General features: G+C 42.5%; 1 protein-coding gene across 3 annotated transcripts in view; it reads left to right on the top strand.

Moving 5' to 3' along the window:
• LOC140187080 (voltage-dependent calcium channel gamma-5 subunit) overlaps positions 1 to 10,317 on the top strand; it is a 43,810-nt gene extending 33,493 nt beyond the window's left edge. Inside the window, exons 2-6 of one of the 3 annotated variants that reach the window (XM_072242013.1) lie at positions 964 to 1,171; positions 2,751 to 2,837; positions 4,606 to 4,746; positions 5,819 to 5,964; positions 8,733 to 10,317. In XM_072242013.1, the coding sequence (XP_072098114.1) occupies positions 964 to 1,171; positions 2,751 to 2,837; positions 4,606 to 4,746; positions 5,819 to 5,964; positions 8,733 to 8,990 (840 nt within the window). In that variant the 3' untranslated portion in view covers positions 8,991 to 10,317. The remainder of the gene's footprint in view (positions 1 to 963; positions 1,172 to 2,750; positions 2,838 to 4,605; positions 4,747 to 5,818; positions 5,965 to 8,732) is intronic. The other 2 variants (XM_072242014.1, XM_072242015.1) reach the window with 2 other exon arrangements.
• The last annotated feature ends 16,156 nt before the right edge of the window (positions 10,318 to 26,473 follow it).

Below are 26,473 nucleotides of genomic sequence, written 5' to 3'. Positions count from 1 at the left end.
TATTTCTGCCTCTGCCTTTGCCTCACGAACGATCCGAAGTTCATCTAACTCCAGTTCCCTAACTCAGTTTGTCAGGAGCTGCAGCTGGATGCACCTTTTACAGGTGTAGTCATCAGGGACAATTGTGCTGTCCCTGACTTCCCACATACTGCATACAGAGCACTCGACTGCCTTAACTGCTGCCTCCATTACCTACTTCGAAGTTAATTAAATTAAATTAAAGGAACCTACCCGGCCTTTCCTCACTAGGAGCAGGCTCGTTCTCAGCCCCTCAAGCCAAAGCCTCAAAACTCCACTCCTACCCTGAGCCACTCACACACTGGCCGCTCCTCGCATGTGAGTCTCTAGATGAGAACCTGTGAAAGGATGTGCTGGTAACGGACGGGGTCCAGAGGAGGTTTGTGAGAATGATCCTGTGAATGAAAGGGTTAACGTATGAGGAGTGCCTGTACTTGCTGGAGTTCTGCAGGGGAAGGGTGGAGGGTGTGGAATCTTATGAAACCTACTGAGTATTGAAAGGCCTAGTTAGATTGGATATGGAGAGGATGTTTTCTATAGTCGAGAAGACTAAGGCCACAGGGCACAGCCTCAGAAGGATGTCCTTCAGAACAGAAATGAGGAGGAATTTCTTTAGCCAGATGGTGGTGAATCTGTGGGATTCAGTGCCACATACGGCTTGGGTATACTTAAAGTTCTTAAATTATAAAGTTCTGTAATTTCTATAATTATAAGTTCTATATTTAAAGCTAAAAAGTTCTTAATTAGTAAGGGAAAGGTGCCAAAGGAGAAGGCAGGAGAATGAGGTTGAAAGGGATAGTAAATCAGCCATAATGGAATGGTGGAGCAAACTCGATGGGCCGAATGGCCCAATTCTGCTTCTATGTTGTATGGTCTTACAGTCTAAATGATTTTACTTGTTTGATTTGTATGCTCTGTCCTATTCAGTTTCTACATTGGTTTCAGATGTTGTGCGGAAAGACATCGTGTGGCAGGAAAGCACTGACACTTCTGAGCAGTGTGTTCGCCGTGTGTGGCCTGGGCCTTCTTGGGGTTGCCGTTAGCACAGACTACTGGTTATACCTCGAGGAAGGAGTCATTTCACCCCAAAACATGACAGCAGAAGTCAAGATGTCTCTGCACTCTGGCCTGTGGAGAGTCTGTTTTCTGGCAGGTACATTATTGTCCCAGTTTTGATTTTGTTGTTTAAGAACTAAAATTGCTAAACAAAGGGGAAAAAGACATGGGAGTTGTTCTACTCAGAACTGGTTTATTTGTGGCTTTTCAGATGTTGAATATCCTGTGAATTTCTGACATTTTGTGTTTTCATTTCATGTCTATTTACAAAAATGCTGAGAGAATGGTCTAGGCTACATAACCAGTTCTTGTGTGAGTTAAGAGGCATGAGTACTGATTGAAGTCAGTCCTGGTGCCTCTCTGCAGGCAACAGACTTGTGCAAAGACTAAAATGCCAGGTTGTTTGCCTCATCAACATTGATGAAGTATGTCATGGGAGAGGAGAAATAAAGAAGAAAAAGAATTGTACTTATTTAGTACCATTCACGCTATATTATCATGCAGTCAACAAAATACTTCTGAAGAGTAATCAATCAGAGCCAACTGTGAAGGGTCATAAGGAAAATGGGTCCCAATTCTCCTGGTGGATATAGAGTTTATGGTCATAGAGCAACACATTATGGATGGAGATCCTTCGGCCCAAAAAGACCATGCTGACCGTAGTGCACACCCAGCGAGCTTGTGTGTAATTGTCCATTGCACCTCCTTGAGCATAGTTGATCCATAAATTACATATTTAAGAGGGCCAGTGCCTGGAGACACTCGTAAAAGGGCTGCCTCAGCATTTAAAAATGTGACCTCATTCGGTGCAGATTGGTAGATAGTTTGTACTGCTGAAATACTGATTACCCTCAGCACCTATGCAATCCAAAATAGCTGAAGTGAGAGGTCATCATTCCAAGACTGGACGATGATCTCCTCACAATAAAAAGGTGTAAAAATTGGGACATTGAGTATTCAAGCCTCTGCTTCCATTTAGTAATATCATTGCTGATATCTGACAACAGCTCTACTTCTCTCCTCCCCTCTGTCTCCACATCCTTCAGATCTCACTAGGCAGCTGTTTGGATTCTGGTGATCCATTACTGGAATTAAAAGCATTAGCTCAGTATATGTTTTACTGCAGAAATTATTGCAGCAAATACAATTTGTTTGTTCACTAGCAAATACAATTTGTTTGTTTGCTATGTGCCGTGTCATATGACATGGCATGATTGTTTTTGGCAAATTTTTCTACAAAAGTGGTTTGCCATTGCCTGGCATCAGTGGTTGTGTAATTTGTGATTTGTACCAGTTATTCATACGACTGTCCATTACCTGCTCCCATAGCTTCACGTGGCCCTGATTTTTGGGGGGGTGGGTGCTAAGCAGATGCTACACCTTGCCCAAAGGTGACCTGCAGGCTACTGGAAGGAAGGAGTGCCTTACATCTCCTTTGATAGAGGTACAGCTCCACCCAACCAATACACTTATCCTTACATTGTTTACTCTGCAGTGACACTAAGCTATTGGGCTGTTAGTGATACTCTGACATAACCCACTGTCTAAGGTGACAGTGCTTTTGGGACTTCTGTTTGAAAGGTTTCCTAATTGTCTTTGATGCAGGCTTTCCTCCTGCTGATGCGTACTTTATAATCAATTAGAGCTTTTTAACAGCCTTTTGTCTGTATCTTCAGGAAAGGAGCGTGGTCACTGCTTTACCATCGAGTATGTGATGCCGATGAACGTGGAGCTGACCTCAGAATCTACCATCAGTATTCTCAGTTAGTATCCATTCTGCCTCCAACTGGAGTGAATTTTTAAAAAATATCTGCAGCCTTTGTCCCAGCAGGTCATGCATGAAGGTGTTCATACCGTGCAGACCTCCCCTACCCCTCTCTGATGGTCTTATTAAGGGCACCAAAAGTTTCAGGGAGGGGGCAGGAGAATGGGGTTGATAGGGATGATAAACGAGCCATGATAAAATGGTGGAGCAGGCTCAATGGGCCAGATGGCCCAATTACACTCCTTTTCTTTTGATCTTATGGTCCTATGACCCCTCTGAACATCGAACAAAGTTACAACAACCCCGTCAGCCCGTAATGTGGTGCTGACTTTTTAAGAGGGTAGGGTACCAGTTAGCGCGATGCAGTTACAGCTCGGGTGTTCCGGAGTTCACCTCCCGGCGGATGCGTGGATTTTCTCTGGCACCGCCAGTTTCCTCCCACAGTCCAAAGGCGTACAGGGTAGGTTAATTGGACATTGTAAATTGTCCCATGATTAGGTCAGGGTTAATCGGGGATGCTGGGATGTCGCAGCCAAGAAGAGCCTACTCTGCGCTGTATGGCTAAATATAATAAATCAGTCTAACCCTTCCCTCCTACATAACCCTCCATGTTTCTTTCATCCATGTGCCTATCTAAAAGTTTCTTAAATGTCCCTAATTGTAGCTGCCTCTATCACTAGCCCTGGCAGTGCATTCCACATACCTATCACTGTTCGTGCAGAACAGTTACCTGTGACATTTTCCCTGCCTGTCAGGATGCTGGAGCAGGGATCCAATCGCAGACCCAGTACTGTGCACACAGTGATATTAATTGAGTAGCAAATCCTGAGATGCAAACAAAGTTGGTGTCAAAGTTCAGGTTGAGATCAAAACATCCAGAGGAATCCAAAAACCAGAATTGGGAAATAGGCAGAGTTGATGTTCAGACAAACAAAGTACAGATACGAATGCTGGAAAGGCTCAGGAAAATTCACTGGCACAATCTGGCAACAAATAGGTGAAAACACAGGACTGAAATACACTGAGCAATAAACAGAGAGGCAGATGATAGGTGGAGGACAATCAGACAGCAGTGGCAGAAGAACAGGTAATAATGAGAAACAGGTGAGTGGGGGAGTACTCAGTAATACAGGGGCCTGAGTAGAGCAGGGACAGGAGCACTTGGGGAATGAAAACAAACAAGAGCACATGGCAATACAAAACCACAGACTGATGGCTAGGGGGAAAACACACAAAAAGACAAAGTTCAACTGGAGGTACTGACACTGCCGCCATACATTCCGCCAATCACCTTAAAGTTACAGTATATGTCCTCTTGATTCAGTCGTTTCTGTCCTGGGAAAAAGGCTCTGGCTGTCTATTTGATCGATGCCTCTTGTCATCTTGTACACCTCTGTCAAGTCACTTCTGGTGTATTCTGCTTCCTCTTTCCTCACGTGTGTTTAACCAAGGCACACTTAATAAAGGGGTTCCTCAATAGGGGTCCATGGCATCAAAAAGGTTGGGAACCAGCCCCTGTCTTAATGCATCTATGCTATTTGCCTCTGGTACTTCAGATGGTAGAAGAAGATTTAATACCCCTCTCTGAAATGTTTCAAAGCTTCATAACAACTGCTTTGAAGTCTAATAATTGATAGTAGACAAGAAGGCAGCCATTTTATATGGATGAAAGCTGGAAGGAAAGATTAGATTATGGAATATGTGGTAGGGATGGATTTCTTTCACTCTAGTGCTTATTGACACCTCAGATCTTTCTCTTTCCACAGAAATGATTCGGTCATCCACCCCTTTCCCACTGGTCAGCCTGTTTTTCATGTTCATTGGCTTTGTGATGAATAACATTGGACATATCAGACCTCACAGGACTATCTTGGCATTTGTATCAGGAATCTTCTTTATCCTTTCAGGTAATGGTCAAAAACAAAAAAAAAACAATAAATCTGAAGAACTGCATCTCATTTTTAGTCACTGTTCCCCTAGTTTTGCTTGGTCACTTTTGGAAGCTGAGTCATACTAGGTCCCTGGAAAAGAGGAAGCAGGTAGGAGAATGGATGTAGCAGTGATTCTGAGTTCTTTATTGCTTTTCACACACCCTCTGGAACAGCAGCAACCTGCAACCCGGAACGTAATAGTGGTTGTAGCCTTGAAAGTGATTTATCTGGTTGGAGCCAAACAAATAGAAAATTTCACTCTCATTTTCCAGCAAACTGCTTGAATGCCACATATCTATATAGCCCTCTCTTGTATGTGCCACTCTGCCCAGGAGTCTATACAAACATGCCATGCCACTGTACAGTTATACTTCCTGGTGCCTCCTTTACGTTTTAGGAGTTTTTAGAAGCTTTAGAACAGTACAGCAATGAACAGGCCCTTCAGCCCAAGGGTTGCTGACCTTTTAACCTACTCCAGGATTAATCTGACCCTTAGCTATCCATTTTTCTTAAATATCCCTAATGTATCTGCCTGTTCCAACACCCCTGTCAGCACTCACAATGACCTGTGTTTAAAAAAAATACCCCTCTATCCTTTCCTCCAATCACCTTACAATTGTGCCCTCTTTTCCGCCCTGGGAAAAAAAGTGAAAACACTCCACTTTGTTGTTTGTTTTTCTTGGCAAGACTGCCATTTAGAGTTCACCCCCTTGAACCAAGAAAGTAATTAATTAATCACATCAGTGTAACCAACAGGGTAAAACAGCAAATTGCCACTGCCTGCATTAGTGAAGCAGGCATGATTTTTACTGTAGTCCAACAGAATAGTCACCATTATTTATTTTGAATGTGTTTAATTATTTGTATTGAAGTTCCCTGCCTGTCATGACAGGATTTAGGATCAATACTCCAGGCCCCCAGATAATAACCCAGAAACAACCACTAATGCATATTTTGATGCGCTTTAACCTGCATTACATGTTAGAATAATGATCTTAATTATGCTTTGGCAATGTTTGTGTAACACCTGTGTTTTACTAAATTACAGGTTTGTCGCTGGTTGTTGGACTCGTTCTGTACATATCCAACATCAATGATGAGATGCTGAACCGAACTCCGGACTCAGAAACCTATTTCCACTACAAGTACGGATGGTCCTTTGCCTTCTCAGCGATATCATTCCTGCTGACTGAGGTAATTCTAGTCCTTCTGCCAAAGTCTGCTCTGTATCTGGCTCAGATCATTAGGTCTAAAGCAAGATCAACGAAGCATTGCTTCAGGTTACGGAGGATCAGTGTGACCCAACTGGACAGAGTCAATTAAAAACAGAAGAGATTCTGGCAATCCAGAGCAACTCACACAAAATGCTGGAGAAAGTCAGCAGGTCTTGCAGCATCTATGGAAATGAATAAACAGTCGACATTTCAGGCTGAGGCCCTTCATCGGGTGGGACTGGAAAGGAAGGGGAAAGCCAACAGAATACAAAGATGGGGTGAGGGGGAGAGGGATAGCTAGAAGGTGATCGGTGAAGCCAGATGGGTGATAAAGGTAAAGGGCTGGAGAGAAAGGAATCTGATAGGAGAGTAGAGTGGACCATAGGAGAATGGGAAGAAGGAAGAGGCCCAAGGGGAGATGACAGGCAGGTGAGAGCAGGTAAGGGGCCAGACTTGTGAATAGAAGAGGGGAGGGAGAGGGAATTTTTTTAAACTGGAAGAAGAAATCAATATTCATGTCATCAGGCTGGAGGCTACCCAAACAAAATATAAGGTGTTGCTCCTGCATCCTGAGGGTGGCCTCATTGTGGCACAAGAGGAGGCCATGAACCGACATGTCGGAACAGGAATGGGAATAAATAAATCTGAACCTGAAACAGTTACTGTTTCCGGTCTGGGATCTTTCATCAGAACCCACAAATATTCATCCCTTCCCTCATCTAACATTTCACATTTCTACCTTCATCCTTCAATTATGTGGTGAATCCTAGGTGCACTTTTTGGGCAAGGTATGGTGAAGAAGACTGCTTGTAATTCACCGGACTGCAAATCTAGATTGCTTTGTCTGGCTAACCTTAAATTAATTAAATATTTTGAAATAGTGCAATAGTCATTGACAAAGAGGAAGTATTTGTCATACTTGATTTTTAGTAGAAGGTGATCAAAGTTTGAGGTTTAAAGTAAATTTGTTATCAAAGTACATATATGTCACCATATACAACCCTGAGATTTATTTTCTTGCAGGCATACTCAGTAAATCCATAATAGAATGATAACCATAATAGAATCAGTGGAAGATCTCACCAACTTGGGCATTCAACCAGTGTGTAAAAGATAACAAAATGTGCAAATAGAAAAAGAAAGAAACAATAATAATAAATACAGAAACAATAAATAATGAGAACATGAGAAGAAGAGTCCTTGAAAGTGTGGAAACATTTTAATGATAGGGCAAGTGAAATTGAATGAAGTTATCCCCTTTTGTTCAAGAGCCTAGTGATTAAGGAGTTGTTCCTGAAACTGGTGGTGTGAGTCCTAAGGCTCCTGTATCTTTTTCCTGATGGCAGTAGTGAGAAGAGAGCATGACCGGGATGGCAGGGGTCATTGATGATGGACGCTGCTTTCCTGCTGTGACAGTGTTTCGGGTAGATGTGCTCAATGGTAGGGAGGGCTTGACCCATGATCGTTATCACTACTTTTTGGAAGATTTTCAGTTCAAGGGCATTGGTGTTTCCATACCAGTCTGTGATGCAGCCAGTCAATATACTCTCCACTACACATCTATAGAAGTTTGTCAAAGTTTTAGATTTCATGCTGAATCTTTGCAAACTCCTAAGGAAGTAAAGGCACTGCCGTGCTTTCTCTGTAATTGCTCTTATGTGCTGGGCTCAGGCCGGGTCCTCCGAAATAATGACACCAAGAAATTTGAAGTTGCTGACCCTGTCCACCTCTGATCCTCCAATAAGGACAGGAACTCCATTTCATTGGAATTTTAATGCAGTTCATGAAAGAAAGCCACTGGAAAGTTGATTGGAGCAATAGGTTGGAATTCTATATAGCCCCAAGGCGCCAGATCAAATCCAAGCTGGGCAGAGGTTACATGATAAAGCTTGAAGCTGGAACATTGTACATATCTCACACCAGTGTAAAGAATGTCAAGGAGGACCCCAGGTTCAGATGGCCATTTCCACAGCATTTGGTCCATTGTGCCTATTGATCCCACACTCTGCTTTACGTCCACAGTTTGCCAATATTTTTCCAAATAAACATCCATATCCCTTTAGAAAATTACTAATCCATTCTAGTGCACATTACATACTTCTTTACTGCTTGTTACTGCTCTGGCTTTTAGGGCAGCAATGGAAGTTCTCCATCTTCGTCCATCCATACAGTCGCACACAGAAATAGAAGAATTCTTCATTGCTGTTTCCATAGCATCTTCTTTTTTTTTTTGACCAATCAAGGTTGTTAGCCCTGAGATGAACACTGAGCCTGGAGGACGGGCCTTAGTCTGGCCTCTACTCTTTGACCTGTTTGGCGTGGGTGACCCTATCAAGAGTCAAAGCACAAGGCCCTGACCCCGGCCAACATAGCTCTCTGGTTCATTGAGGCACACAAGCCTCCAAACCCTACGATAAGGTTGTGGTCCTCCTCGGAGGGCATATTACATGACTGCCCCTAATTCAACACCATGTTGACAATCTCATGTCAAGGAGACATGGATTCTGTAGAAAATGGAATTTTTACATGGCTATGCAACAGCCACATCACAACTGTCTACTCCCAGCTCGTGTCCCTGGGGGAGAAAAACAGGGTCCAATTCATTTATTTGTCAGACGGGACTGAGTTGACCATGGGGCAGAGTGAAGCAATAAAACATTGTGGATGTGGGGAGGGAAAGGGTTCAATTTCTCAATGTGCAGTCTGTGAGCAGGTAGACATTCACAATACGCATTGGTATTTTTACAGAGTGCTGGAGTAATGTCAGTCTACCTTTTCATGAAGAGATACACTGCCGAAGAGATTTACAGACCTCACCCAAGCTTCTACAGACCAAGGCTGAGTAACTGCTCGGACTACTCGGGCCAGTTCCTTCACCCAGATGGCTGGCCCCGTGGACGCAGCCCCTCTGACATTTCCAGCGAAGCCTCCTTGCAGATGAACGCCAGCTACCCAGCACTTCTCAAGTGCCCGGATTATGACCAGATGTCCTCTTCACCCTGCTGAGATCCTGGGCCCACCACAACGATTTGCTACCAAGCTGCTAAAATGCCCTTGATTCTTTCTGTCATTTCCTTTATTGTGAGTGTGAACTGGTCCATCCAGGACTACCTTAACACAAAATGTCAGCTGTGGCCTGGGGTTCGGAGTTTGCACATTTGCAAAGTATGGACTACCAGCTGACTGGGTTGGGGGCACGGCAAGGGGAGAACTGGACACAATTAAAGACATCATGTTGTATTATTTTGTAATAATGTGTAATTTTGTAATGTTTTCAACCACTTAAATTTGGTGGACTATAGATTACAAAGGATCATTGTAAAGTGTTATTTATACAATGCATAATAATTTAAATGCATTCATTTTCTGAAAAGCAATGTGATGCAGTTAATAATGCAATGTTTTTATATGGTACCGTTTTGACAATTTTCTCTATGACGTAATCTTCAAAAGTGATTGACTTGCTGGTATGTACTTGGCACAGAACCAATGGGGACATAATCTGAAGATTAAAGCTCTGTGAATGGGGAATGATGCCATGAAGCAATTCTTTACTCCAATGTATCATGGAGATGTGGGACTTGTTTCCCTTCAAAAGCTGTGGGGACAACTGAAAATTTAGATAGGGACATGAATGTGAGGAAAATGGGAGGGTAAGTACATTATGTAGTAGTTTAGTTGGCTATTTGGTTACTAATTGGTTTGGCACAACATTGTGAGCTGAAGGGCCTGTTCCTGTGCTTTACTGTTCTGTGTTCTGTTTTCAATCTGAAGGCTGATAGATTTTTATGAGGCAAGGGGTTTAATGATTACAGAACCAAGATAGGAAGGTAGATATAAACTACAGATCAGCCATAATCTCATCAAACTACGGTATAGCCTAAAGGGCCTAGATGGCCTACTTCTATTCCCATCCGATTTATGCTTCAGTTTTAAAACTGATTACTAATTCTATGCAATCTGGCATAAATATTGTGTGGAGATAGTTGCTAGGATAAACTTGGTCACCTAGAGCTAGTTGCTAGGATTGATTTTTGCCAATGTAGTTGGTTGCTAGGATATATATTACCTAGAAACGTACTAGCGAATGCTCAGAGTGGAGAGCTGCAGCATTCTGTTTCAGATGTTATCCAAATATCCAGGAGGTAGTGATATTTTGTTCCTATATTAAATCTTCGCACATTTTTAATGTGGCATGTTTCTGAAGTAACAAAACAGCTTCAACGTTGTGTTGTTTTTAAGTGCAACGGTGACTTTTTAACTTGGATGTTAGAATAATTTAAAAACTGTCATGTTCATACCGTCAACTTGATAATAAAATCGATTGTGCATTGACAAGATAATCAATCAAAGCCATTGCTCTGTCACCTCACATGGTATTTAAAAAAAATAAGATGTGAAGCTTGTAATTTCCTCCCAAGACATTTCAGTACTGTACCTCAGTTCTATTTCTTTGTTTCCTTGTTCACTGGCCTAAACCACTGGTGCGCACAATGGTATTGGTTTATATGGTGTACAGCGATAGCAGTATTGATGGCCAGCACGACTCCCAGGATGTGATGCTGAGGCTCCTGCTGTGGTTTCACTATCATTATTGAGAAAGCTCCTCATAAACTCTGCTAACCAAGCCCTATGCTTGTCTCTCAATGTCTCCTCCTTTGCCTGATTACATTTCTGTGAAGCAGCGTAGGACAGGTTATGATGGAATGAGCAAGGCACAAAGAAAGCTAAACTGCAGATGGTGACAGTCCAAGGCAAGGACACTGATGCTGGGTTGTTCCTGGGCCAGTCTCTGTCTTCAGTTCTGGTCACAATGGAGACATTTAAAGCACAGATGCTTGGGAGTGAGGGTGCTTTCAAGAGAGGTTAGAGCCAGTGAGTCTCTACAGTTCTGGAGAGCAGCAAATGAGGAGAGATCTTACAGAAAAGTCAAATGATATGGAAAAGAATAAATTAAATAAGACCGGGGCAATAAGGCAGGAACATGAATTCAAAAGACTGAAACCATGAAAAATTCTTTCCACGAGTGGGAGTTTGGGGAAGCCAGAGACAAAAATCCTGCAATCAGGAATCCTAATAGATTTTCTAATTTGGAAGGAATGGATATCATTGTGAGTCTTTAATCATTAAATTGATTGGGTAAGATGAGCTAAGTACCCAATCACGTATTTGTCTTTTGATCATATTAACTTACCACAATTAGCAGAACAAATCATTACCAGTTCTGGTCATTATCGATTGTTGCCAGAAAAAAAAGATAAATGGTTACTGTTAAGAGAGAGGAGGAATGAAGATGTAAAGTTCATCAGTCAGGTCAGCAGGTTTACATGATCTTTCAAGCGAAAGGTAGCGGCAAATTGCCTCTCTCTTTGTTACAAGTATCTGCCCATTTCACAGTTAATCGTCTGGCTGTAAAACATCCTGAGTTTGTGAAAGACATTCTGTAAATGTAAGGTCTCTTCTATGCAAGAATGAATAAACCACGTGAGCAGAAACGCCACTTAAGGTGATTATTCTGTTGACAGGTCAGTGGAGGATATGTTTTCAGGATGAATCATAACCTGCAGCCAAGTTCTAACGTCCACAAATTGGAAAATATGTGTGATACAGTAGTACTTTATAAAGCAATATCATTGCATTGGATTCAGGTTAACATTTCCTTTCCTTGAGCAAAGCTGCCTCCAATGAGCATTGGACTCTGGATAGTGGCTGTATCCCAGCTTTCTCGTACCTCACTCAACCCAAATAAACATAAATGTGCGTTTGTTCTTCTGCAGGGCTTCAAGTAATTCACTATAATTCAATCAACAATTCAATTATCACAGTGCAAATGAAAGTAGATGCATGGATGTGCTGCGATTTCCACATCAATATTTATTCAGCATTCGACTAAACTGTTTCTCCTCAATATAGACTGGATATTTCACAATCTCCAGACTGGATCCCAGCAGATTCCTGTCTCCTGTCTCCTTTCATTTCAAAGAGACTTTATAATCCTTTTCAGTCATCCTTTAGCCTCCAGGCTTTTGTGATTCAGTCTGCTCCCTCTTACTCTGAGCACCGAGTTAATCAGGTGGCCAAAGAGTAAACAATAAACGCAGCATAATTGTTACTGTCACACTATCCGTGGATCAATGCGTTAATACCAAAGTCAATAATTTAAAAAGAGAGAAAAAGACTGGAGCAACATCAAAATGTTTTTCTCCTAAAATGCTAGATCCAACGTCATGCCCAATACCTAGAGACACAGCATGGTAACAAACATTTTTGGCCCAGTGAGTCCGCATGACCAATTAACCATCTTTGGAATGTGGGAGGAAACCCACAGGATCACGGGGAGAACATACAAACTCCTTACAGACAGCACCGGAATTGAACCTCGGTCACTGGCATCATAATAATGTGTGCTAATCACTACACTACCATGCTGCCTGGTAGGGTAGTTAAGATATTTATTCTCTAAGTGCCCATGAGATGCCACTCTCTTGAACTAATGTGATACCAAGGATAGCACCAATCTCTTGGAATTCCCAATGATGTCCATTGGGGTTGGAGGATCTACAGGTGGTATAGCAGCCTGATTCTGGATTCAGCAATGGGTACCTTGATGAGAACAGCTCAGTTGTAGAAGCAGTTGCTAAAAGACATCCATGTTCCCATGTGGACGTCCAACAAACCATCATATTTCTGCCTCCTGGTTTCAGAGTACTGTCCCCATCATCGGTACTTCATCACCACAAGGCTTCAGGGTCTGGCTGCAGCCTCTGTGTGTTATGTTGAGCAAGGAGTTGCTGAAGAGGTACACACTATTTTGATGACCAAGTTGAGTGGCAAGGAGGGCCAGGTCAACTGGGGCCACTTTCTCTTGATGGCCTTTTCTTTCCCTCTTCACAACCACCAGGTCTATAGTTTTTCTCGTCTGCTCTGCCACTAAGGAGTTTCAGTATTATTCTTCGTCTTGACCTTACAGCCATGGATAGCCCTACAAGCTTAGACAGCAGCACTCTTGGAATCAATGAAACACCTAAATGTGTCCACAGTGTGACAATAGTTGCTGGAAAGGACCACAGTAACAAACTAAGTGGATTGTCAGACTGGTTCAGAGTGCAGCTATGAGCAGATGCTGGAAATCCAATGCAGCACACTCAAAGTGCTGGAGGAACTCAGCCGGCCAGGAGGCCGCATCTACGGAAAAGAGTAAACAGTCGACATTTTGGGCCAAGACCCTTCATCGGGACGGGAAAAACAGATGAGGATTTAGAGTAAGAAGGTGGGGGGAGGGGAGGAAGACGTACAAGGTGGTAGGTGATAGGAGAAACTGGAAGAGGGGGAGGGGGTGAAGTAAAGAGCTGGGAAGTTGGTGAAAGAAATAAAGGGCTGGAGGAGGGGGAATCTGATAGGAGAGGGTAGAAGACCATGTACTTCTTCCTCCCCTCCCCCCACCTTCGTATTCTGACTTCTCGTCATTTTCCAGTAGGTCTCGGCCTGAAAGATCAACTGTTTATTCCTTTTCATAAATGCTGCCTGACCTGCTGAGCTCCTCCCGCATTTTGTGTGTGTTGCTCTGGATTTCCGGCATCTGTAGATTTTCTTGTCTTGATGTTGCTCTGGATCTGGTTCCACACATGGTCCAGTGAACGTCCTTCCGTGAGGACATTAATAAACCAGAAGGATTTCTACAGCTAACTGGCAATTTCAGGTGTCGTTACTGAGTGAGGCTAGTGTATTTTTTTTAATTGCAAATTATTTAATTACCTGAACTTTCAATTTCACAGTTACTGCAGTAGATTTTGAAGCCACACCTCCAGGCATCAGATCAACAGTTAGATAATCTCAGTACTGTACCTCTACTTTACTGGATCCAGGTTAGTGGAAATGATATTGTTTCTGGAAATGAAAAGAATAAATTTATTAGACTAAGTAATTAGCAATTTGAATAGATTTATTTCTTAAATCAGGCTTCATTGAGATATGATGCATTGGAAAGCTCCTAATAAAGCTTGTCTTATTAAGTGCTGTCCCTAATACTTAAAGCACAACAAACTGTGCTTACATTTTTGGATTACTGACCTTTGATAGATATTTAATTAATAGTTTTACAAGAAATATATGAATCACCGGCTCCTGTGGTGACTGCTGTGCAGTGTGATTATGACAATGTGATTGCTGCTTTCTGCCACTGCTCATCAACACCTTTCACTGTTTGTCAGGTACTGGCAAGCTGCAACTGAAAGAGCGAATTATTGCCAGAGGCATCAGGCCACTTTGAATATTTACCATAATATTTAATCTCCTGATTATCTTCAGGTTAAGGTCACTCTTTCAAGCATTACAAGCATGCATTTTGTTGAATTCACTCCTAATGACTTATCTCCTGGGGACTGGAGTTGTGATTTACTTCCCTGGAAACCAGACTCCTCACCCATAAACTGAGCTTTGATTGGCGCTCCATTAAATCATAGAGTAAAAGAGCAAGAAAATTGGCCCTTTGGCCTAACTTGTATTCACCTGTTAGGAGCATTTTACTGCAACCCTATTGCACACTTAACAAACAACATAAGAAAACAGGAGCAGGAGCAGGCCACTCCTAACTCACAGTTCAATGTGCACCAAGTATCAGCCATACCTGTTGCCTAAAGCCCTCAATTCTCTGATCTTCCAGAAATTCATCTATTATTATTTGAGTGGAAAAAAAATTGCAGCATGCTGCTGTGCAGAGGGACTTGGGAGTGCTTGTGTATGAAGCACAAAAGCTTGGTTTGCAGATGCAGCAGGCTATCAAGAAGGCAAATGGAATGTTGGCCTTCATTGCGAGAGGGCTTGAGTTTAAGGACAGGGAGGTTTTGCTGCAACTGCACAGGGTACTGGGGAGTCCGCACCTGGAGTATGGCGTGCAGTTCTGGTCTCCTTACAACACCTTGTGGAAGGATATACTAGCTTTGGAGATGGTGCAGAGGAGGTTCACCAGGTTGATTCCAGAGATAAGGGGGTTAGACTATGAGGAGAGATTGAGTCACCTGGGACAGTACTTGGTGCAATTCAGAAGAATGAGAGGAGATCTTATAGAAACATATAAAATCATGAAAGGGGTAGATGAGATAGAGGCAGAAAAGTTGCTTTCGCTGGTAAGTGAGACTAGAACTAGGGGACATAGCCTCAAGGTTCAGGGGAGTAGATTTAGGATGGAGATGAGGAGGAACTACTTTTCCAAAGAGTGGTGAATCTGTGGAATTCTCTGCCCAATGAAGCAGTGGAGCTACCTCAGTAAATACATTTAATACAAGGTTGGATAGATTTTTGCATAGTAGGGGAATTAAGGGTTATGGGGAAAAGGCAGGGTAGGTGGAGATGAGTCCATGGCCAGATCAGCCATGATCTTATTGAATGGCAGAGGAGGCTCGATGGATCAGATGGCCTACCTTTGCTCCTACTTCTTAAGTTCTCATGTTCTTCTAAAGTATCTCGGAGATCTAACCTCCACAACATATTGATGCAATTATGAAGAAGGCACACAAGTGGCAATATTTCATTAGGAGTTTGAGAATATTTGTCATGTCACCGAAGATTCTAACAAATTTCTAGATATACATATCAGGGAGAGCATTCTGACTGATAGCATCATCGTCTGGTATGGAGGAACCAATGCACAGGATTGAAAATATCTGCAGGTGGTTGCAAACTTAGCTCAATCATGGCGCAATGCTCCCCACCATTGAGGACATCTTCAAAAGGCCATGCCTCGAGAAGGTAGCATCCATCATTAATGACCCTCACCACCCTGGACATGCCCTTTTCTCATTATTACACCGTGGAAGCACAGGAGCCTGAAGACACACACTCAACTTTTTAGGAACAGCTACTTTCCTTCCACCGTAAGATTTCTGAATGGGTTAGGGTTTGTAAGTTGTGGGTATGAATATGGTACTCGAAGCATGGCAGCACCTGTGGGCTGTCCCCACCACATCCTCGGACAATGTTAGTCATTGATGCAAATAGGAGGAGAAGATGGCGGTGCGACAGCAGCGCGCGTGGCCTCTCCGGTGGTGATATCTGTAATCGGTCAAGTAGGGGACCGTGCACAATTCTGATTTGATGAGACAGACGTGAGATTACGGAGAAACATCTGGAGAAACTTCTGAAATGCCCACTTCGCTGCCGCTGCTACTGTGTGGTAACCGGAATCTCCGGAGCAGAAGGCCCAAATCCTCGGCTTTGCTTGTTTCAGTGGCCGGGATGAGATTGAAGGCGCTCGGCAGAGGATGGCGCTTGGGAAGCTGGTCAGAAGCTCGAAGTGTTCGGACGGATGGACTCAATGTCGGCTGTGGTCGGCTGCCTCCAAGGCATCGGCAAGTTGACAGTGCCTGGGGGTTTATGGCAGGGAGTTTCTCCCTTTTGCCGGCTGCTATCGGGGACTCAGGAGTCGATCAACTCGGGGACTTTGACTTTTTTTTTACCGTGCCCATGGTTTGTTCTTCATCAAATTATGGTATTGCTTTGCACTGCTGTAACTATATGTTATAATTATGTGGTTCTGTCAGTGTTAGTCTTTGGTTTGTCCTGTTTTCTGTGTTATCAATCTGGAGAAACATTGTATCATTTCTTAATGCATGTATGCATTTCTAAATGACAATAAAAGAGGGCTGAGTGTTTTCATAATCTAAATGATGCACTTTACTGAATGTACATGTGACAAATAAATCTAATCTTTGTAAATCTTTTTGCTCTTTGGAATTTACTCCACCTTCTGGAATAGTTGGAATGAGATCTAGTTGTGGTCCTTATATTTTTGCAGTGAACTTGGACCTGCTAGGAATACCGGGTTTTTTGTTCTCCTTCTTTCCACCAAGATCCCTGAAGCACACTCCTTTCCGAGACGTATCTTCCACTGTTGTTTCCCAGGTCGTTTACTTCTTGCAAACTGCAATTGATTGTTTCAGCCTGGCAGCATTTCCTTTTCTGAAGATTCTAGCTACTTTCAGCAGTCCCATCCACCCATTGTTGCTAATGTGGTTACGATTAAGATTCATATTATCCTGAAAACAACAGGAACTGGTGATTCATAACACTGGCCCTTCCTCCAACAGAAATATTCACATACTGCAAATTTGATTTTGAAAGTTACAGGTATTAAATGTCTGAAAACAAGAGCACTAATTATCGCAATGTCTTACCACATACTGTAACTCGTCGGTACATAGCACCAGGCAGACTGGTAAATAGTAGCTTCACACATGGCCAGGCAGTGCATCACAAAACAGCCTTGTTAGCATCTCATTTCCATTTTCTCCCATAACTAGTTGATGCAATACAATGTAATGTGAATAAATGTGGCTACAAGGGTTTAAATCAATTTGTGTGCATTGCTCAAGATTTTCAGTGTCTGCAGGACCTCTTATATCTATGGAAGGGAAATGGAAACACTATTTCAGTTAAGGACCCTTTATTACAAGTGGTAAAATAAACGTTAAGTTCTGATGAATGGTCCTTGTCTTGGAATATTGACTCTTTCTTTTCTCCCTCCATGATGCTGCTTGGCTCACTGAGCATGTCCCCATGTCCAGCATCTGTGTTTTTTTACATATTGCATTTGGGTTTTGTTTTAAGGCTGTACACGAAAGTGATGATAAGTCAGAATGTGGTGAATGCCAAAATGATAAGAAAATGGCTGATAAAATCAGTACATATGGGTAAATCGGACATTTTACTGATGTGACAGTACCAGCAAGAAGCTGAAGTTACTTTTAACTCTGACCGCATGGTGACGGACTTAGAGCTAGTCAGGGCTGCCATCAAGAGCACAAAATTGTGCTGGAACACTGCATTTCCAGCAACCAGAACAGAGGCTGAAGAGGTCAGAATCCACCTATTGAGGACTGGCACAAACAGAAGTAAAGAATGACAGACAGTGGTTTCGTCAGAGAGGAGGTAGCTCACAGACACATTTGAAAAAGGTGGAAGATGATAACCAAACAAAATTCTGCAGATGCTGAAAAAAAGCAATGCACACAAAGTGCTGGAGGTCAGGCAGCTTCAATGGAGGGGGAATAACAGTCAACATTTTGGGCCGAGACCTTTCATCAGGAATATAAAGTAAAGGGAAAGAAGCCAGAATAAGAAAGTAAGCCACAAGATATAGGAGCAGAATTAGGCTGTTTGGCCCATCGAGTCTGCTGCACCATTTCATCATGGCTGATCAAATTTTTCTCTCAGCCTGAATTTCCTGCCTTCTCCCCGTATCTCTTCATGCCCTGACTAATCAAGAATCAATCAACCTCTGCCTTAAATATACATAAAGATTTGGCCTCCACAGCTGCCTGTGGCAAAGAATTCCACAGATTTGCCTCTCTCTGGCAAAAGAAATTCCTCCTCATCTCCGTTCTAAAAGGACACCCCTCTGTTCTGAGGCTGTGTCCTCTGGTCTTAGACTCTCCCACCATAGGAAACATCCACTCCACACCCACCCTATCAAGGCCTTTCACCATTCAATAGGTTTCAATGAGGTCCCCCTCATTTTTCTGAATTCCAGCGAATAGTTTCAGAGCCATCAAATGCTCTTCATATGGCAAGCCATTCATAACCTGAATCCTTTTTGTGAACCTCCTTTGAACACTCTCCAGTTCCAGCACATCCTTTCTAAGGTAAGGGGCCCAAAACTACTCACAATACTCCGTGAGGCCTCACCAGTGCTTCATAAAGTCTCAACTTTACATCCTTGTTTTTATATTCTCATCACCGGGAAATGAATGCTAACATCACATTTGCCTTCCTTACCACAGACTCAACCTGCAAATTAACCTTTAGAGAATCCTGCTCAAGGACTCTCAAGTACCTCTGTGCCTCAGTTTTTTGTATTTTCTCTCCATTTAGAAAACAGTCGAGCTTTTCATTTCTTCAACCGATATGTATGACCATACACTTCCCAACACTGTATTCCATCTGCCAAAGTGGAAGGAGGGGAAGCTGCCAGATGAGAGGTGAAACCAGGTAAGGGGGAAGGTGCTTGCTTGGGGAAGGGAAAAAGTAAGAAGCTGGGAGGTGATGGGTGGGAGAGGTAAATGGCTGATGAAGAAGGAATCTGATTGGAGAGGACAGTAGATCATGGTAGAAAGGGAAGATGGAGGGGCACCAGAGGGAAGTGATGGGCAGGTGTGGGGAAGAGAAGGGGTGAAGAGGGGACACAGAATGGGGAATGGTAAAAGAGAGCAGAGGGAAGGGATGAGAAATTACCGGAAGTTAGAGCAATCGATGTTCATGCCCTCATGTTGGAAGCTACCGAGATGGAATATAAGGAGTTGCTCCTCCAATCTGAGTGTGGCCTCATTGTACCTAAAGATGAGACCGTAAGCTGACCTGTTGGAACGGGAGTGGGAAATCGAATTGAAATGGGTGGTCTCTGGAAACTCAGCTTTTGTCGCAGACAGCATGAAGGTGCTCGACAAAATGGTTCCCCCAACTATGTTGGGTCACACCGATGTAGAAGAGGTGAACAATGAGCTGTGAATGAACCTAATGGATGCAGGGGATAATCGACCAGAAACAAACACAACAGGCAAGAAAGGCTGGAGAGTTGGGTTCCTCCTTTGTGCTGATGGTTCCAGCCAAGGTGTCGATGGACTCATTAAAATTCATATACCTCAGTTTATCCAAACTACTGAGAATAAAATGAATTAGAGTTACAACCCATAACTGTTTCCCTATAGGGAACATAATCTTGAATCAGTTTGCCAGCGATTTACTCATAGCTAAAGCATTTGCAACTTTGGCCTCCAGAGGTCCCCACTATCAAAGAAGCCAGTCTTCCAGTGTGAGGAACACGAAGAGTACCAGATTCAGCACAGTCTGTCTTTTACCTGGACAATTCTGGGAAGTCATCAAATCAGAGGGTCCCTCACAGTCAGAGGTCCCCTCATAGGCAGAGAAGGTACTTTAGCTGCCAAAGCAGCTGGACAAAGGGATAAACCAGATGCTGGAGGAGTGACAAATCATAAACACAAGAGATTCTGCAGATGCTGGAAATCCAGGGTAACACATACAAAATTCTGGGGGAGCTCAGCAGATCAGGGAGCATCTATGCAGAGGCATAAACAGTAAACGTTTCAGGGCAAGCTCTTTCATCAGGGACTAATGAGAGTTCCCAATGAAGGGTCTCAGCCCCAAACATCGACTGTTTATTCCTCTCCATTGACGCTGCCTGATTTGCTGAGTTCCTCTAGCATTTTGATAGAGGAGCAAGCTGGTGGCTGAAGCCACTAGCCATCCCAGTCAGCAGGGTTCATAAGCATTACTGATCCTGACTAGGCTGACCCCTGTTTAACCTGAATTGTTCTTTGGCCCCTGGCCCCAAAATGGAGGGATTTCATGAAGTACACAATCCAGCTCCTCACTCTCATCTGCCTCTTAGGCACACTGTGATGGCCCATCCTGCTATGTAACAGTGAGGAGGGTCCCGCAGTGGAAGTTTCTCTGTATAGGAATACTGAGCTTTTATGCCATAGATGGCGGGGGAAGGGATGGATAGTGTTGCACATATTACACACGTAATTTATGAGTCATCCTCCAGTGTTTTAAAAAGTGATATAGATAGAGGGGGTCAGTGATCCTAGAGGATAAAGGAGAGAGGTAAATTGGAGGGAAAATAAAGAGTTGTACACAATGAAAAAATAAATACTTGTAAATTTTCACCAGCACTAACATATCAAAATCAATTTGAATGTTGTCCCCAATTTCTAGCAGTGGGAAACATCACTATTTGGAAAGAACTTGGAATGACTTAAGTTCATGAAAAGTTTCTCTTTTTAAACGTATCTCCCTCATCCATTGGCACAGTTTATGGCCTGTTCTCTTGCAGTGTTTGTATTCATTGTTGGACTGTGGAGGGCAGGATAACACTACGTGACTTGTGTGCATTTATGGTCCAAACTGAAATAGGTGTTAGGCTTTGCCTTTGGATATATGGAACTGCAATCTGCCTATCGCCACAATAGGTCAACAGCAGATACAATCAGACTGGCTCTCCACTTGGCCTTGGATCACCTGGACAAGAGCAATACCTATGTACTTATTGATTACAGCTCAGTGTTCAATACTATCATGCTCTCAGTACTAATTAATAAGTTCTAAAACCTGGGCCTCTGTACCTCCCTCTGCAACTGGTTCCTTGACTTCCTCATTGGGAGACTACAATCAATCATCATCATCATCATCAGGTGCTGTGGCCAGTTTGAGCTTTGACTGCCATGGCCCACACACTCCTGTTTCAGGTCAAGTGGATCAATTCATTGGTATTCATTTCCAGTCCTCTGGCTGCTGTCTCCATCATCATTTGTCTTTGGCTTCCTCTAGCTTTCTTCCATTCAATCTTTCCCATAATTACCATGCATTCTAACTCCTCTTTCCTAATCACATGTCCAATGAAGTTACGTTGCCTTTTCATGATCTCATACGTTATTTCTCTTTTTGTGTTTGCTCTGTTCATGACATCCTCGTTAGATATTCGTTTCATCTATGATATTCTTTGCATCCTCCTCAAGTACCACATCTCTGCTGCTTCAATTCATTTCCTCATGTTACTAGATATTGACCAACATTCTGAGCCATATAACGTAACTGGATAAACGTAACATTTCAGTACTCTGAGGCGGGTTGTCATGCCTAGTTTAGTATACTCTTCATTCTCATAAAGTTGTCTTTTGCCATTCCTTATTCTTCTTTTGATGTCCATGTTGCACCTGCCAATTGATCTCACCCAGCTTCCTAAGTAGCAAAAGTTCTGTACATGTTTTATGTATTCCCCGTTTATTCTCAGCCTGCAGATAGGATTCTCCTTCTTCTTGGATATCAATCTTTTTGCAGTTGATAGATAGACCCATTTTTGCATTTTCTTCAACAATTATATCAATTAAGTTTTGTAGTTATTCCTCCGTACTTGCAATTAACACAGTGTCATCTGCATATCTGAAATTATTGATGTTTTCACTGCCAACTTTGATTCCCAAGATGTCTCTTACTTTTTGTAATATTGTTTCACTGTACACATTAAATAAATCAGGGAAGAAAACACACCCTTGTCTAACGCCTCTCTTGATTTTTGTAAGCTGACTTACTTCTCCATCTATTCTTACAGCGGCAGTTTGTTCCCAGTACAGATTCCTGATTAGGTGGAGGTCTTTCGAATCTAGATCTAGAGTTTTCTGTAATATTTCAAATAACTTACTGTGCTTCACTTTATCAAATGCTTTTGTGTAGTCAATAAAACAAACAAACAAATCTTTTTGCACTTGAATAGCTCATTCTGATAGTATCCTTAACATCAATATTGTGTTTCTTGTACCTTTGTCTTTCACAAGACCACATTATTCTTTCCCTATTTCAGCTTGTATCTTACTTTTAGCTCTTGTCATCAAAATTCTTAGAAGTATCTTGGTGATATGACTCATTAAACTTATGGTCCTAAGTAATTCACATTCCTTTGCTCCAGGTTTCTTAGAAAGAGTGATAAATATCAATACAGATTAGAAATAACATTTCCTCCTCACTGACAAACAACACTAATGCACCCCAAGGATATGTGCTTTTCCCACTGTTCCACTCGCATTATATCAATGAATGTGTGGCTAGGCACAACTCAAATATCATCTATAAATTTGCCAATGTCATAGCTATTGTTGGCAGAACTTCATATGGTGACAAAGTGGTATACAGGGTGAAATAGATCAGCTGGTTAAGTAGTGTCGTAGCAACAACCTTGTACTCAATGTCCGTAAGACCAAGGAATTGATTGTAGACTTCAGAGAAGGAGTCAAGGGAACTCATACCAGCCTTCATCATGGGATCAGCAACGGAAAGGTGAGCAGCTACTAGTTCCTGGGTGTGAACATCTCCGAAGATCTATCCTAGGTCCAACATATTGATGCAAGTACAAAGAAGACGTACATTTTATTAGGAGTTTGGGGAAATTTGGTATGTCATCAAAGACTCTTGCAAATTTCTACAGATGTATTTTGGAGAGCATCCTAACTGGTTGTATCACCATCTGGTATGGAGGGGCCACTGCACAGGATTGGAAAAAGCTGCAGAAAGTTGGAAACTCTGTTAGGACTAGCCTCCCCAGCATTGACAACATCTTCAAAAAAAATGGATCTAGTGCCTTCCTGTCGTATATGATGAATAAACTTTTCTCAAGCTTCCAGCCCAGTATAGGTATCGATTTTAACTAATGTTACAATGTCAAACTTTGCTATCTTTATCAGGGATGACGCCTGGGTATGTCTCGTCCAGTGGTATTTATACTCCCGTCATCCATCCCTCCTAATTAGTTAGTCCTCATCCAATCAGTTTTCCGTTGTTCCACCTTTGACCCACATAAGCTGCGATTTGAGATTCCTTATGGTGGATGGTATTAATCTGGTATTTCTTCAGGATCCTGGCAATCATTTCCAGAAACAATGGAAATTTAGGGAAGATGGGCGGTAGCGACAGATTCCTCCTCATTGTTAGGCTGCCTGGTTTTTCTGTCGGCCCTTTTAATGGATCTATTGATTTCCTTCACCTTGTAGCCATTCGTCTTATTGTGCATAATCATCTTATTTCTCATACAACAGAAACCAGATGGCAGCCTTGGACATGGTGTCTATTGGAAACCCACTCACATGGACTTTGATCTTTGATCACAGCATCTGCAGATTATTTTGTGTTATCACTCACATGGACTTATACCTCAACATCACAGTCACATCATGCCTCCCAATGCACAGCAGTTCTTTCTACTTTGATTAACCTTGCAAAATCTATTTTGGACCCAGAGAGCCTCCACGAGGAAATAAGACGATTAAGCACGATGTTCCTACAGAATGGCTACAAAGTGAAGGAAATCAATCGGGCCCTTAAAAGGGCCAGTGGAGAAACCTGGAAACCTAACATTTCCATGGTTTCAGGATCCTGAAGAAATACCAATTAACACCATCCACAATCCCATAAGGAAGCTCAAATCACAGTTTATGCGGGTCAAAGATGACCTGGGACTCAGGTCGGCTGGCGTTTACAGGATTCCCCTGTGAATGCAGAGCAGCAGATATCGGCCAGATGGGATGCACAGTGGAAGTCCACATCAATGAGCACAGGTGTATCGTTTGGGTTACCCAGAGAAATCAGCGGTAGCAGAACATTGCATTCACAATGACTACAGGATTGACTTTGACAGCACAAAATTACTGTGCCATGCCATTGGCTTTTAAGGCTGTCTGGTGAAGGAAGCCATTGAAATAAAACTAGATGAAAAGAATTTTAACAAAGAAGGAGATCTTGCTGTAAGTAGGAACTGGAATTCGATTGTAAACAAGGTGGGACAGCAGAAATCTGATTGGATGAGGACTAATCAATCAGGAGAGAAAGACAATGGGGGTATAACTACCACTAGACTAGACATGCCCAGGTTTCATCCCTGATGACGATGACAGAGTCTGTCATCGAAACATTGGTTAAAATCGATAGCTGTACCCGGCTGGGAGCCTGAGAAGAGCTTATTCAACATGCTCAAAGGTCAATGCCTCAAAAAGGCAGCATCCATCATTAAGGACCCCATCACCCAGGACATGCCGTCTTCTCATTGCTGCCATCAAGGAGGAGGTACAGTAGCCTGAAGGCACAAACTCAATGTTTTAGGAACAGGTTCTTCCCTTCTGCCATCAGATTTCTGAATGGACAATGAACTCCAGTATACTACTTCACTGTTTTCTTTTTTGGTTCTCTTTTGCACTACTGGTTTAATTTAATGTATATACATCTAAAATCTATGAATTACAATAAGAAATACATATATATTTCTATTTCTTATTGTAATTTAGAGTCTTTTTAACGTATTGTCATGTACTGCTTCAGCAAAACAACAAATTTCACAACATATGCCTGTAATATTAAACCTGATTCTGATTCTAAGCATGTCATTTACTCAGAAATTACAATTTTTTTTTAATTTCGAGGAGGGAGTTGCTTTTAGCTGCCTGACTGCAGAGAAGATAGTGGGTTGATATCTCTTCCTGCAATCAGAACAACAGAAAACAAACGTGGTTTCAAAAGGATAATGTTGTATTAAGTGGTACCATACTGCTGGAGATGTCAATTTCGGACATAATGGCAGTAAAAAATCCATGGTGCTATGTTGTAGACTGGGGATAGTTGATGCCAATCTCCTGTGGCCAATGTTTACCCATCAGTCAATGTCAATAAATCAGTTTATTCTAGTCATTATCACTTACTGTATGTAGGAACTTGCTGGAAACAAATCGGCTGATATGTTTCCTACATCACAACAATGATCAATTTGCCAAAGTATTTTATCAGCTATGAACTCTCCATGAAACACACAGACAAAGTACTGGAGGAACTCAGCAGGTCAGGAAGCATCTATGAAGGGAAATAAGCAGTCGATGTTTCAGACTGATGCCCTTCGTCAGGGCTGGCGCCTGTCCTGTTCAGTTCCACCAGCATTTTGTGCATGCTATTCTGGATTTCCAGCATCTGCGGAATCTCCAGTGCCCTAAATTTCACTGCTATATCAACTCAAATCTATTTTTTGGAGCATGAGAAAGATGCAGGGAAATAAAGATGCCACAAATACAGCTTGCATTCTCACGGTTGTTTGGATATTACTGAGCAGATTTTGTTGCCATGGGAACAGGGCAGGCAGTTTCATTTGCAATTAATCAGAGTGTTCAGGTTATTTAATGGTTACTATGGTGGTGCTGCCTCAGGTCAACAGCAATGTCACTTTGCAACAGCATCAGTTCCTTTAGCGTGAAACATCTTTGTCCCACTGTCACAGCCTCTTAAGCATTAGGGGCAAGGAGACAGACGAGAAAAGGCTGACAGGCTCACTGGATCTCATGCTGTTACACACTATAAACCCTAAACTATCCTTCCAGTGATGTTAACCCTTTGTTGAAGGGAGATGTTGACAAATACCAGGAGGGGGCAAAGCTCTTGGGTGGGTGGGTGGGAAAGGCATTTGTTTTGTTGCTGTTATTTTGTTTTGTTGTTCTTATTGTCACTTATGTTGTTCTGCTGAACAATGTGGGCATCCTATGTTGACGCCGGAACATGTGACAACACTTGCAGGCTGCCCCAGCACATCCTTGTGTGTGTTGTTTATTAACGCAAACAACGTATTTCACTGTATGTTTTGATGTACTTGCAATAAATAAATTAAAATCTGAATGTGAGACCACTTTCAGAAATGAATGACCAAAGCAGAGTCCCTTTAACACCCAGGAAATCATGATAAACTGCAATTAACTGCAAATCATTTATTATACACTGTCTACCCCTTTCCCCTACTCCGGGACACACATATTAACACCTTGCATGGATTTAGATTATACCATCTCCAGTGCTCTCAGATAAACACTCATTGTGTGGGAGTTTGCACTGTCAAGGAAAAATACAGTTGGACTGCCTAAATTACAGGTGCAGTCTGTGGCAGAAGACCCTGGGCC

The sequence above is a fragment of the Mobula birostris genome, chromosome 24, assembly GCF_030028105.1.
Source record: "Mobula birostris isolate sMobBir1 chromosome 24, sMobBir1.hap1, whole genome shotgun sequence".
Lineage (NCBI taxonomy): Eukaryota > Metazoa > Chordata > Chondrichthyes > Myliobatiformes > Myliobatidae > Mobula > Mobula birostris.
This window is presented reverse-complemented; position numbering and strand designations above follow the sequence as displayed.